General features: G+C 41.7%; 2 protein-coding genes across 5 annotated transcripts; one reads left to right on the forward strand and one right to left on the reverse strand.

Annotated features, from left to right (window-relative positions):
* Positions 1-221: 221 nt before the first annotated feature.
* On the forward strand, positions 222-7,384 carry LOC100279278 (uncharacterized). Of its 2 annotated transcripts, none has more exons than XM_020549670.3 (6): positions 222-1,025; positions 1,678-1,747; positions 1,835-1,990; positions 5,167-5,754; positions 6,146-6,448; positions 6,705-7,384. In XM_020549670.3, exons 2-6 carry the CDS (start codon positions 1,745-1,747, stop codon positions 6,993-6,995), a joined length of 1,341 nt encoding a protein of 446 aa, XP_020405259.1. In that variant the 5' UTR covers positions 222-1,025; positions 1,678-1,744; the 3' UTR covers positions 6,996-7,384. The 2 variants fall into 2 exon arrangements, with proteins under 2 accessions (XP_020405259.1, NP_001145771.1); NM_001152299.1 differs by having other exon boundaries at positions 231-1,025; positions 1,689-1,747; positions 6,705-7,350.
* A 592-nt stretch (positions 7,385-7,976) lies between these two features.
* LOC100192026 (uncharacterized) lies at positions 7,977-12,817 on the reverse strand. 3 transcript variants are annotated; one of them, XM_008673838.4, is made up of 10 exons: positions 12,068-12,817; positions 10,705-10,928; positions 10,586-10,622; positions 10,128-10,311; positions 9,825-9,973; positions 9,495-9,725; positions 9,203-9,392; positions 8,990-9,115; positions 8,806-8,905; positions 7,977-8,599 (listed from the first exon to the last, which is right to left on the reverse strand). In XM_008673838.4, exons 2-10 carry the CDS (start codon positions 10,915-10,917, stop codon positions 8,207-8,209), a joined length of 1,623 nt encoding a protein of 540 aa, XP_008672060.1. In that variant the 5' UTR covers positions 10,918-10,928; positions 12,068-12,817; the 3' UTR covers positions 7,977-8,206. The 3 variants fall into 3 exon arrangements, with proteins under 3 accessions (XP_008672060.1, XP_008672059.1, NP_001130921.1); XM_008673837.3 differs by having other exon boundaries at positions 12,518-12,805; NM_001137449.1 differs by having other exon boundaries at positions 7,989-8,599; positions 12,622-12,752.
* Positions 12,818-13,430: the final 613 nt, after the last annotated feature.

Raw genomic sequence — 13,430 nt, forward strand, 5'->3', positions numbered from 1 at the left:
TAATTATAACACTAACTATATAGATGTCAAGATTTATTAAACCTAGTTAATCCATAATGAACAAATATTTATTATAACATCACATGTGCAAATCATATACTAATTAGACTTACTACATTCAGTCTTACTTTTATTATAATTAAAATATATTTAATATTCATAACTATCATCCAAACATTCACATTGAAACAACTCCTAACCCGAAGGCGAACAGTCAAGGCTGGCATCGTGCTGCGGTGTCCGAGTCACATCGTCTTCCCGGAACCAACAAGTCGTTGGGTCTGACCGTCTGCCGTGGCCGTACCGGGCCGCCCTGTTCATCGGGTCAAATCCTTCGTCTTCTTCCTCGTCGCATCCTCTCCACCTAATCCACAATCCGGAACCTCACCGTGGAGAACCCCAGATCAAACCCTTTCCCCGCCCATTCCCCTTCGCACTTCCACTCTCCCAGTCCTCCGGTGCGATTCGTTTCTTCCTTACTTCCCTGCCCGCCCGAGGGAGAAGACGAAATCGGGCGAGGAATCCGGCCGCCAGGGTTTCTTGATCCGGGCGCGTGATTCGTCGTGCCCAGGCACCAGTGAGAAATCAAATCAAGAACACGCCAGCGGAAGTGAGACGAGGGCGCGGGGAGGAATCAAGATCGCTTCTTTGAGCTGCCAGTTCCCCCGCGCCAATGCCGGATCCGGCCGGCGGCGCCGGGCTGGCATGTTCCCTCTAACTGCCCCTGTCCGCCGCCGCGGCTCCCGATGCTCGTGTGGTCTTCGGGAGCAGGAGAGGGAGCAGCGGCCGTCGTGGGCGGCGGCTAGGAGCGAAGATGCAGATCCGGCTGTCGCCGAGCATGAGGAGCATCACCATCTCCACTAGCCATGGCCTGCTAGACTTGATGAGGCTCAAGGTCGCCGCGCGACACTTTTCCTACCGCACCGTCTTCCACACCGTCCTCATCCTCGCCTTCCTCCTGCCCTTCGTCTTCATACTCACCGCCATCATGACGCTAGAGGGCTTCAACAAGTGCTCCTCACTAGGTACATACGTCAGCAGCAGCTGCTGCTGCTTCTGTTTTGAAATGATGCATATAGCTGCTTCCAATTCCATTCTCCTAAAAAGTTCGCTGGTTACTGAAGTGGCTGCCGTGTGCTGCTACTTCTGTTCCTGAAATGAGGTCAATACTGAAACAGTTCGAGACAGTGCATTGCTTGACTATCGGTGCTCCATGTGCATGTGGTAGCACGAGATGCCTGATTCGGTTGGTGTGGATAACAGGAATGAGGTTAATAAACTTGGCTTTGTTAACCTGAATTATTGCGCACATGTAACTGCATTGGTCTTGGTCATGACTAGCGTGTTTTGTGCTGCTCCAATGCTTCTTTGGGCAGCTTGGTCGTTTACATGGTTATTTGCTGATCAGCCACCAAGGTGCCATCTTTGATTGCTCAAGCATCCAAAAACCGCTTATTTTTGGCATATGTATGTAAAAAGTAACTCTACAGAGTGGTTGCTGCTTATATGTGCCATATTAGGTTGTTGCTGGTTTGAGCCTATATGCAGTTCAGCTTAGGGTGGGTTCTCATTATTTGGTTATTTTTGTATAACACACTATTATTCAGTGATGTATTCTGTCTACAAAATGTACTTACATAATCTATTTCTTACCAATAGTTTGTTGATAATCGCCAGCTATTTTTCAGATTGTCTAGGAAGACGTTTAGGTCCGCGCCTTCTTGGTAGGGGAAACGATGGTTCCATGGTACTTATATGTCCTTTATTTAATCTGATATTTTCTTCCGTTTTGAGGATTTGCTTTATTTATTTGAACTTGTATTCTAATGTGCAGAGGCTTGTGAGGGATTTATATGTGATGCTTGATAAAGTAAATTCTGAGGAAGCACCTCTTGACTTGAAGGTTCCAGAAACTTTTGATGAATTTATCTGGGACATGAAGAATAATGATTATGATTTAAGGTCATTTGCTTTTAAGCTGAAGGCTACGGTAAGCTAGCTTATTTCAGTACCCCACTTCATTTAAACATTGGCAGTACTTGCTATGTTTGGCAGATCTGTTTGGCAGATCTGTTTGGTTCTATTGGAAAAACAAAGTATATGTAGAGAGAAGAGAAGAAAACTGAGGTCCTGAGTGGAGTTTCGAAAACTCCAAAAATACCACAGTTTTTGGGTAAACCATGGTATTTAAAACTGAGTTTTGACTGTACAAACCAAACACCTTTTGAGCTCCAATACTATAGTATCATCAAATATCATAGTATTGTTTCAAAACTGCAAAAATACTACAATTCCAAACAGGGCCTTAGCTTGGGTTTGTAAGAAAACACGGCACCAGGTTTGAGCTAGTTTGCCCTGAGCTGGGGCCTGAGTATATATAGGGCATAATACTGCCATCAGGATTACAACATTGACTAGGAGTCCAACTCGGGTACAACTACCTTAACCGACTCATATGTTCCTCTGCTATTTCTAGGATAGATCAAACTTGATTCTATCCTATCTTTAATTAGAGTTGGTTAAGATCTTCCTCTATTATAGAACTACCGTGTAGATCCCTGATTTGATATGACAGTAGCCTAATATACAAGCACATTCTATTGTAACATCCCCTCTCAATCATAACTTGCACAAGTTAAAATTAGGGGTGGGCGTTCGGGTTACCCGAAATTTTCGGGTCGGGTAATTCGGGTTTTTAAAATTTCGGGGTTTGAGAATCGATACCCGAAATTACAACGGGTTTTTCAATACCCGAAAATTCGGGTACCCGGAATTTCGGGTTCGGGTTCGGGTATTCCCGAACTACCTGAACTATTTTGTTGGCTTCATAAAAACACATACACTCTATTAAATTAGTATAAAAATATAGTTTGAATAATGATATACATGGACATATAAAACACAAGCAATCTACAATCACAAGTTATGCACACTTACACATAATTATAGATGTACAAATTAATAATTAAGCATGACATGAGTACATGACACATGAAAGTTCGGGTATTTCGGGTACCCGATTGTGATACCCGAATTACCCGAAATAATTTCGGGTTTTGCAAGTTGCTACCCGAAATTCCCCAACAAAATTCGGGTTTCGGGTATTTCGGGTTCGGGTTCGGCAAGTTAGGGTTCACAATCGGGTATCACAATACCCGGAATACCCGAACCCGAACCCGAAATACCCGAAACCCGAATTTTGTTGGGGAATTTCGGGTAGCAACTTGCAAAACCCGAAATTATTTCGGGTAATTCGGGTATCACAATCGGGTACCCGAAATACCCGAACTTTCATGTGTCATGTACTCATGTCATGCTTAATTATTAATTTGTACATCTATAATTATGTGTAAGTGTGCATAACTTGTGATTGTAGATTGCTTGTGTTTTATATGTCCATGTATATCATTATTCAAACTATATTTTTATACTAATTTAATAGAGTGTATGTGTTTTTGTGAAGCCAACAAAATAGTTCAGGTAGTTCGGGAATACCCGAACCCGAACCCGAAATTCCGGGTACCCGAATTTTCGGGTATTGAAAAACCCGTTGTAATTTCGGGTATCGATTCTCAAAACCCGAAATTTTAAAAACCCGAATTACCCGACCCGAAAATTTCGGGTAACCCGAACGCCCACCCCTAGTTAAAATTGTTTCTGAATGAAGTTAGCCTCTGCATAGTTAGCTCCTTGGTAAAGCCATCTGCAACTTGATCTTTTGTAGATATGATTTAGACCTCCAAAAGTCCTTTAGCTACTTTTTTCTCACAAAATGAAGATCAACCTCAACATGCTTGAGATTGTGGGATGCTTGTGAGCACACCAAGACACCAAATTCTTACCAAGATATACTGCAAAATCTCCTGTAGAGCGCCTATCATCAATATCACCAGCCTAATCTGCATCAGAAAAGGCACTCACAAGTATAGAAATAGACTACAATTTTTACACCATGTTTAAGAGTAATCTTGACATATCTGAGAATCCTCTTCACAGCGCTCCATTGATGAGTGCTAGGTGCATGCAAAAACTACACCTTACACCAAGACACCAAATTCTTACTAAGATATACTGCAAAACCTCCTGTAGAGCGCCTATCATCAATATCACCAGCCTAATCTGCATCAGAAAAGGCACTCACAAGTATAGAAATAGACTACAATTTTTACACCATGTTTAAGAGTAATCTTGACATATCTGAGACTGAGAATACTCTTCACAACGCTCCATTGATGAGTGCTAGATGCATGCAAAAACTACACCTTATTAACTGAAAAACTTAAATCAGGCTGTGTCAAAGTCAAGTACTGTAAGGTACCCAAAACACCGGTTGATATGGTTTGAATATGTCCACAGGAGACTTTTAGAGGTACCAGTGTGTAGTGGGATTCTAATGCATGATCGTAGTGGGAAGAGAGGCAGGGGAATGCCGATGTTGACATGAAAAAAGCTAAAAGGAGACTTGCAAGGATGTAGTATACCCAAGATTTAGCCTTGAATATGAGTGGATGGAAAACAACTATCCACATGCCTTAACCTTGATTTGTGGCTTCTGTTGGAAAACAGCTATCCATATGCTTTCTTGTTGTTGTAACGAGTATATCGCCCATGCTTTGCTGTTAAGTTATTTATTGACATTTTCTTGTACTATCAACAGTTCAACACTAATGAAATAATGTTATACACTTTCATATTGTTCAAAGGGTAGTCTAGGAATGTGTGTTCTATGGAAGGATTTCTTTTCATGTAACGATGCATATGGTTTCAGTGTCCACAAACTTACATACTTTCACCTGAATGGTATTTAATTGAACCATCTCTCAAGTATTTTCAGATTCGAAGGTGAATAACTTGATCAAATGACATAATCAGGATTCTACATCAGGACTCAATTTGAGTAAAGAATGATTACTAGCCTCCATCTAGCTCACTCAAAGTCTCAATATCAAGTTATTTTACAACATATCAATATGGCATAGAAATTGTTAACTCTTTCTTTTTTAACTTGCACACCATTCTACAAAGCTAATGCACTTAGTGTGAGTGGTTGACAACCTAAAAGTTTGATATCAGCTAGTGTGTCATGATGCCATCGATACAACTTACCCTACTTTGCTACTATCAGCAAGCTACCGTTATACTGATTTTCTAAATTATGCCATGCAGATGGAGAGCATGGATAAGGAATTGAGGTCATCAAGGCTATCAGAGCAGTTGAACAAGCACTATGCTGCAATTGCTATTCCTAAAGGCCTTTATTGCCTTTCATTGCGTTTAACTGATGAATACTCCTCAAATGCCCTTGCAAGGAAACAATTACCGCCCCCAGAGTTGGTGCCTTGTCTTTCAGACAACTCCTATTTCCATTTTGTGTTAGCATCAGATAACATCCTTGCAGCCTCAGTTGTGGTCAGATCAACAATTAGATCATCACTGAAGCCTGAGAGGATTGTTTTCCATGTTATTACTGATAAAAAGACCTATCCTGCCATGCATTCATGGTTTGCTTTAAATTCTCTCAGTCCTGCTATTGTTGAGGTGAAAGGTGTTCATCAATTTGATTGGTTAACACAAGAAAATGTTCCTGTACTTGAATCAATAGAAACTCAGCGCGCTGCCAGAGATCGTTACCATGGAAGTCGCCGCCCAATAACCAGTGCTAATGATAGCCCAAGGGTTTTTGCTGCCAAGCTTCAGGCAGGAAGTCCAACATATACTAATGTGCTCAATCATATTCGAATATACATGCCTGAGGTATTAGAATTTTCTTCTGAGCATTATCCCTATTTCTTATTTCCATACTACAGTTTTTGTCGGTTCTGACATATTTGATGAACAAGTAATTGCGATAATTGATAGAAAGATGGTTATGAAAATGAAACAATGAAAACTGCAAAAGAATTGAAAGTATTTTAGTCTTTTACTATGTAGAATTACCCACTGTGGACCTGTTCTAGTTTGCTGGTCCTGCTGGGATCAAGAGGTGATGCTACCCTCTTCTTGAGATATCTGGAGCTTTCTTTGCATAGTCTATGTATACAAAATTTATGTATTTACAAACTTGTTCAAAATCTGGTTATATTTGCTGACCTACATATTTTTTGTTGGAAGTTCCACTGATTTAATCTGTAATCTGTGGACGCAGTTGTTCCCAAGCCTCAACAAAGTCGTATTTCTTGATGATGATGTTGTTGTCCAGCATGACCTATCACCACTTTGGGATATTGATCTATCTGGGAAGGTTAATGGCGCTGTTGAGACTTGCAGAGGTGGAGATAGTTGGGTGATGTCTAAGAGGTTCAGGAATTATTTAAACTTTTCTCATCCCCTCATTGCAAAAAACTTTGATCCTTCAGAGTGTGCTTGGGCATATGGTATGAATATTTTTGACCTGAATGCATGGAGGAAGACAACAATCAAAGACAAATACCATCATTGGGTCAAGGAGGTAAAAACAGATATCCTTTTATGGTCATTTTATAGTATAACAAGTAAATATATACCAACTTAGCTCTAAAAGACACCAAATAAAGAAAAATAAAATAAAACATGCCTTCTGATTTGCTTAAAAGTGATCGAAAAAGCATATTTGGGAGAAATTTTATCAGCATTACTTTCCAGTTTAATTGATTATTGAAACTCTCTGCAGTCTTCATTTGATAGTACAAAATGATGAGCTTCCATTCTTGTTCCTTTGCATGCAGAACCTGAAGTCAAACTTCACACTTTGGAGGCTGGGAACATTACCACCAGGCCTTATAGCATTTAAAGGCCATGTTCACCCAATTGATCCATCATGGCATCTGTTAGGTTTGGGGTATCAGGAAAAGACAGATATCAGTAGTGTTGAACAAGCAGCAGTTATACATTATAACGGGCAAAGTAAACCATGGCTGGAGATTGGTTTTAAACATCTTCAGCCATTTTGGACAAAATATGTGAACTACTCAAATGAATTCTTAAGAAACTGCCATATAATGGAGCCACAGTTGTAGATTGTCGTGACAAAATAAATAAAAAGCATATATCAAGTGAAATTAAATTCGTTATTTTGGAAGTCAACATCAGAGAGTTTATGAAGGGTAACTGGGGAGCTCAGTAACCCCCCTCCATGGTCATATGCGTTGATGGTGAATATCCAATGAACAGAGCATCTTTCCCCTCATAGGACCCCTTCCCTTTTAATTTATTCCATTTGTATCATAGCTCATGAAATTATGATATTGTTTAGGATGGTTCTTTTGTATTCGATGGAGCAATATATGAGTTGAATTGATGGTAGTCCCATCATTATTGTAATTGATTAAGAGTATACACAGTTCATGTGAAAAGCATGGATTTTGATTATGCAAAGCAAACCTTGTATACTTGTTACTTATTTTTAGATTCTCTCAAGTCTGATCGCCCCCAACAGACTAACCATCTGTATGTGTGTGAATTCCATTTGAATCCACACTTTTACAGAAGAAAAGCACGGATTTAACTAATTTCAGTCACGCCCCGTTTTGATCCTGGAATTGAATTCCATTCTAGTAATAGTAATATTGACAAAGATCACTTAAACTAATATGATTTTATGCAAAATATATTTATATACTATTATTAGTAATATGTATGAGATATTTATGTGCTATATTTTTAATATAGAGTGAGCCAAAGAATGTCTTATGAGTTATGTAGTAGAAACATATTCCGTTGATACATAAAATCATTTTTATACTCCGCCTTAAGAATTTGAGAGACTTATATCCAAGCTTTGAAAAGTGGTAGAATGTTAAATTCCAAACCAAATATACTACTACCTTCATTTTTTATTTGACGCTAAATAGTGTAAAATTAAAATACAAAATATTAAATTGAAAAATGGAGATAATACTTTATTAAGTAAATTCTAGTTTCTCTAAAATGAATAGATCCAAACGGCCCATAAACACAATTGACTTGCACACCATCAAGTTCGATAGGACAAATTCCTCTGGAATTTGGTTGATGCTGAACATTTTTTTTCTGAGATGATGAACTGTATGTACAAAGTACAATGACGAGGCATTGATCAGTATGACATCACCTGGAGACTATTCGTTGGGAAAACGTAGATGGCCCGATTGGGGCACAGATCAGAAAACGAACACGTCTTTACATTACAATGACCTTTGTTCTTTAGATGCCTTATAGCAAAAAAAGGTGATATTCTATGTACAGTTGATCATCGGCCACAAGCTTCAGCCTCAAAGTCAGGGAAGACGACAAACGCAATGGTCAGAGGAGCAACATAGATTGGCGAGTTAACTGAAACTTCCACTGGATACAATGAAGGGATGCCACCATCTTCAGTGAGCTCAAGAGGGGCTCCATTCAGCAGCATGGTCCGGGCAAAAGGGTTCCCATCTTTCGACGAGAGATGGTACTCTTCCCTCTTGGAAAACCCATCGGAGGCTTTGCTCCCGACCCAAGAAACCGTCCTCTTCAGGCCATGGACAAAGGCACTGTCCCTCCTGATCCCTTGCCCTTCTGCGAGGTTGACATTTAGGTCGTTCCTGACTGAGACCATGAAGCCCATCGTTCGGTGCAGGTTCAGCAAGAGAAGAGTGACGCCACCCTGTAGTAAAAAAATATTTTGGAAGCCAAGAATCAGCTGTCTGTTAATTTGAAATCCCATTAAGCTAAACTAAAATGCTGAAATAACTGCAGTTGTGCACTATGATTTGAATATATATTTTGGATAGTTAATCTCGTGTTAGCAATAGTTGAGTAATCAACATTGTGTTTCTGAAAAAAAAAACATCTTAGGGTAGGTAGACTCGCCTTTTGCTTGGCGCAATGCACGTAGGCGCGCAAGTACGAAGAACCACTGATGTCTACAGAAAGAACTCCTGTCCCCATGAGCTGATGCCACAACAAGGCACTGAATATATACCGTGGTTTAGTGCCATTGCATATGGAGGTAGCAAATCAAGTTTGTAGCGGCATATTTGGTACATAGGCTTGCCTGTAGTAATCCGGGTTTGGTACGAAAGTCTCGGTGTCAAGAAGGCCGTAATTGCCACCAATCAGCGTCTGTCTGCAGTAGACCTTGGTGTCATACTTTGCTGACTGACCCAGCTGATCAAGATACCTAGTGGAAACACAGAGTGAGAATGGTTAAAAAAATACTAATGGTGAAGATGTGAATATATATATTTTTCATCTAACAAGTGATCACCAGAAGCTATTGAGAAAAGTATTGGACACGAGCCGGCTGCCACTGTTATATGCACCACCAGATTCACCAACCCATGGAGCAGACCATGGTCCATGGCGCTGTATGGTGAGTTGGAGACTTCTGAATGTGTCGGAAGTCCGGCTCAGATACTGCGGGTTCAAAATTCTGTTTGGAACCTGTGGATCATTACCTAATCAAGGTTGAAGTTAGCACAATTGTGTCTACTCGGTGCAAGACATAAAACAAAAATTCCTCCAGGAGCAGAGCCAACATTACTCCGGACAGGACTCACCAGCACCAAGATTGTAAATATGATGAGTCATTGCGTTGAGAACATTTGGCCCGGAGACATCGAGGAGCTGAGCAAACCATTTCTGGTCATAAAATCCTCCTGGGGCTACAACCAGTGGTTTGTTGGAATCTCCGTATAGCTCGCTGATGATGGTTTGGAGTTCAACTAGATCTTTTCCATATTGTTCAGCTGACACACTCGCACCAACTCCACTTCCGCTCAATTCATTCCCTATGACACGAACACAGCATCTTACATGAGAATTACATGTATACGATATATTCCCAACTCCAAGAGCATCAAATGAGAATTCTATAAAAATCGCATTACCAAATTCCCAAGAATCGATAGGATAGTTCTTTAAAACGGTATATTCAATGAATTCTCGAGCATTGCTAGAATTCCAGGGACCACCCCAGACACCTTTTCTTGTCTGCTGTCTTCCTCGAAGCGCGTTGAGACCGAATGTAACAACTGCACTGAAGGGTTAAACACAATATAGAATTAGGAAACCTGTATGTGAAATAATATACTATTCCAAAGTAACAGAACATGGATGTCCTTCATACAGGTTTATGAAAATCACAACATGTTGTACGTTGGACAATCCGTACTTTAGAAGGAAGGTCTCACCCAGTTTTCAGGAACATATCATTAATATCATCCCATCTTTCCAATGTTATGCATCCTTGAGAAAACCCAAAAAGGCCACTTGAAACCTTTGTAAATGGGTCGCATGGCAATCCTAAATTTGGTGTGCCATATAACACTTGATCTTGTAAGGAGCCTCCAACTCTGATGCGCAGCGGACTGAAGGCTACAAGAACAAGAGTGGAAAAGGGATAAATTCATGATGGAGATATGCTGAGTTATTATATTATGGAAAATGATTGTTTTTTTTGAATTTTTTTGGCTTGGTAAATAACCATGGCATAGACTACCGAAAGGTACATTTGAGCAGTAGATCAATTTTAGGGTATACTCTGCCAATGTTTTCCCTACTAATTTTAGGTAGTGTAAGAATGATTTCATATGTGAGTTCACCGCTGGATGTTTTAGAATCACTCGATTAAGTAGTTAAAGGTACTCACCTTGGATAGCTTTAGCCAGCAAAGGATTAGTCAAGTCCTGAGAAAATTCGCAAAAGAACCGAAAAATTAGTGTTTGCCAGTACCAACCACATGATAAAATGGTTGCTTTGGGAACTAACCAGATTTAAGACAGAAGCCCTTTCCCATGGACACTGGTCGTAGTTACACTTCTCTGGAGGCCACCAATCAATGGTGGCGCAAACAAACTCATCACTGGTCGAAGCAATCGTCTCAGAGCCTCGAACAATGACAGTTGCATCCGCGTAATCCTCTGATCGAACCCGCGCAGGTAGACAGAGCAGAGGCAAGAGAAAGAGAGACCATAACCTCATGCTTCCAGAACCTGAAATCGTGGCATCAACCAGAAGGGCAATTAGACTGGTCGGTCTTATTATAAATATGGGGAATAGTTGGTAGGAAAAGGTCCAATTTCTACTGCATTAGTAGAGCTGAAAGTGACTTCTGCCGTTTCAACTTTGTTATATTATCTGTTCTTATCTTTAGAGGTCAGAATTCAGTACGGGGAACTGTTGAGCTTTCTATATTTAACTATTCAAGTAGACCATTTTGTTGATGTCTCAATCATGAAACTATGATTTGGCCCATGGCACTAAGGCACCTTGAAATATCTCCATTTTAACTTGGGATCAAGATAAGGAGGACATATCCTATGCAATCATTTATCTTGGTGCAAGCGTGCAATCAAGCAATCTGGTGCATCCGATCTAGATCTAATGATAACTGTTATTTTATATTTAACCCCTTCCACCTAAAACATAGTACCTATTTTACTTTTAACCCCTTCCATATAAAACCGTTGGATCTAGATCGGATGCAACAGATCGTTTGATTGCACACTTGTACCAGGATAAGTGATTGCACACGATATGTCCTCCAAGATAAGACCATCTATGTCTTCATGTAAAGAAAAACATTTCTTGTTTCTTCTCTGAGAAAGGAGGAATTTCATCAGTGGGATAGAGAAGCAAAAGCACTGAAATCCACGCAATGCTTTTCTCGAATTTCCACCGAAGGCCCCGTGACACTATATAATTGGCTATTTGAGATGGAAAATCACGAAGAAACCTGCACCCTCTCTTCCAAATCGAACAAGACTTATCTTACAGACTCGTATAGAGGGAACCCAGCTGAATCCTCTAAGAGCAAAAAAGGATGAGGGTTCATCCCACAGACAAAAAAAAAAGGGCAAAAGAAGAGCAAAACACAAGAGAAGCCCAGCTGAATCCTCCAAGAGCAATAGTCCAATTGGTCCATAAAATCACACAAAACTCTCTCCCCTCCCAACAACCAACTGGACAACATCGAACCATGAACTGAAACAGCGCGGCCGCAGCCAAGCGCGCGACGCGCTACATCCAAACACCCTACGCCCGCGGCTACTCGCTGCAGATTTTACCTGCTGAACCGAGTGAATACAGCTGAAATCCATGAAAACCGGGGGAAAAAAGAGGCCATCGTTACCTGAACAGACGCAACGAGCCCAAGAACGCCCGCGAGTCGGCTCAGGTACTCCTCCCCAGAACGTCCAAGAAAAGGACCTCCTCTCGTCCCAATGCAGGCGGCAGGGCAAATCAAGAAAAGCTCGAGCCTTTCGCCGCTGTCACGGGTCCCCGTCGCTCGTGGATAAAGAGTGGGTGCGGGGAAGAAGAGACTGGAGATTCTCGAGGAAACCTCGCGGTGGTTGCCGCTTCGCTTTGTACTGTATCCACTCTGCCCCTTTCTTCCAAGCTACTCCCTCCCTACCCTCCGTGCCGAAAGAAAGCTACGCAGCAGCTCTACATCCAATAGTATAGTGGGATTACTAACAAACAGCGATGGTTTTGTTCGCACCACCCGTGTCCTGAAAAGTCACAGCTGCGCTGTTCTTTTCAGGGAGACTGTCGTTTGGTTTGTGGGTAGAGGACACCTGACCTGAATCTGAAGGCAACAGAGCCGGGATTAAACAATCAATCACCGTGGTGTCTCTGTAGGCCAGGATGGATTCGGGAAAAGAAATAGTAAGCATGAGTCCAGACCCTGAAATGGTGTTGGGCGCAGAGACGGGATCCAAGGGCCCAGACTTATAGGATCAACATGTTCCATGGTAGTATCATGGAACTTGTAAAAAAGAACTTTACTGGAGTAGTGGGTCAACTCTCTATGCAGCTGCATCGGACTTTCCTGACCTTCATTTCTTGATAATTGATATCATATGATGCAACTTCTCATTGGACTGGACCACTGGGGGTCTGGGAGAGCTGGTCAATGGTGGCAGCTGTCGGGTGTTACTGGGTTAGTGGCAGAGACGAGACGTGGGCCCCAGGAGCCAATAGGCAACATGGCAATAGCACGGATGCACAGCACAGTTATCTGCATTCAGCAAGCAGATATTTTTCCTAGAATCCTTTCTTCTTTTTCTTTTGCTTGCTTCTACCGCACAACGATGAGACCAACAGCATCAAGGCTAGGATGACAGTCCGGAAAGGGGGGAAATGACAACTGACAACTGTCGTCCAGATCCATGGCTCCAAGAAAGAGCAAGAAGGGTTGGAGGCTTCTGGGATGGGGATGTCTGCTGATGCAATAATAATGCAAGCCGGAAGTCAAAGCTTCACGCTTTGATTCTGAAATGGTGGAGATGGGGCGGCGTCCATGGAAGTCAGAGATCGACCGAATCCGCATCACCCTTGTCGGCGCAAGATGCAGGCCCGGGGCCGGGGCTCCGGGAGGACAGTAGGGGGTGCTTTCTACCCACTTTCCCCAAGCGCGCAACTTGCACTTGCAGCTTGTCGAAAAGCAGGAATGGATACCTGCAGCTTGTTGCATCTGATCCCTATCCATTCCA

Source organism: Zea mays, chromosome 3, assembly GCF_902167145.1.
Source record: "Zea mays cultivar B73 chromosome 3, Zm-B73-REFERENCE-NAM-5.0, whole genome shotgun sequence".
Taxonomy (NCBI): domain Eukaryota; kingdom Viridiplantae; phylum Streptophyta; class Magnoliopsida; order Poales; family Poaceae; genus Zea; species Zea mays.

What these genes read in the sequence shown, in the direction of transcription:
- LOC100279278 (NM_001152299.1), top strand. Translation starts at nt 815, where the DNA reads ATGCAGATCCGGCTGTCGCCGAGCATGAGGAGCATCACCATCTCCACT. An exon ending in CAACAAGTGCTCCTCACTAG is followed by an intron (nt 1,026 to 1,688) that starts GTACATACGTCA and finishes GCTATTTTTCAG; the next exon opens with ATTGTCTAGGAAGACGTTTA. An exon ending in ACCATCATTGGGTCAAGGAG is followed by an intron (nt 6,449 to 6,704) that starts GTAAAAACAGAT and finishes CTTTGCATGCAG; the next exon opens with AACCTGAAGTCAAACTTCAC.
- LOC100192026 (XM_008673837.3), bottom strand. Translation starts at nt 12,611, where the DNA reads ATGCTTACTATTTCTTTTCCCGAATCCATCCTGGCCTACAGAGACACC. An exon ending in TCTGTTGCCTTCAGATTCAG is followed by an intron (nt 10,929 to 12,517) that starts GTCAGGTGTCCT and finishes CCACGATTTCAG; the next exon opens with GTTCTGGAAGCATGAGGTTA. An exon ending in TGCATTGCGCCAAGCAAAAG is followed by an intron (nt 8,600 to 8,805) that starts GCGAGTCTACCT and finishes TTTTTACTACAG; the next exon opens with GGTGGCGTCACTCTTCTCTT.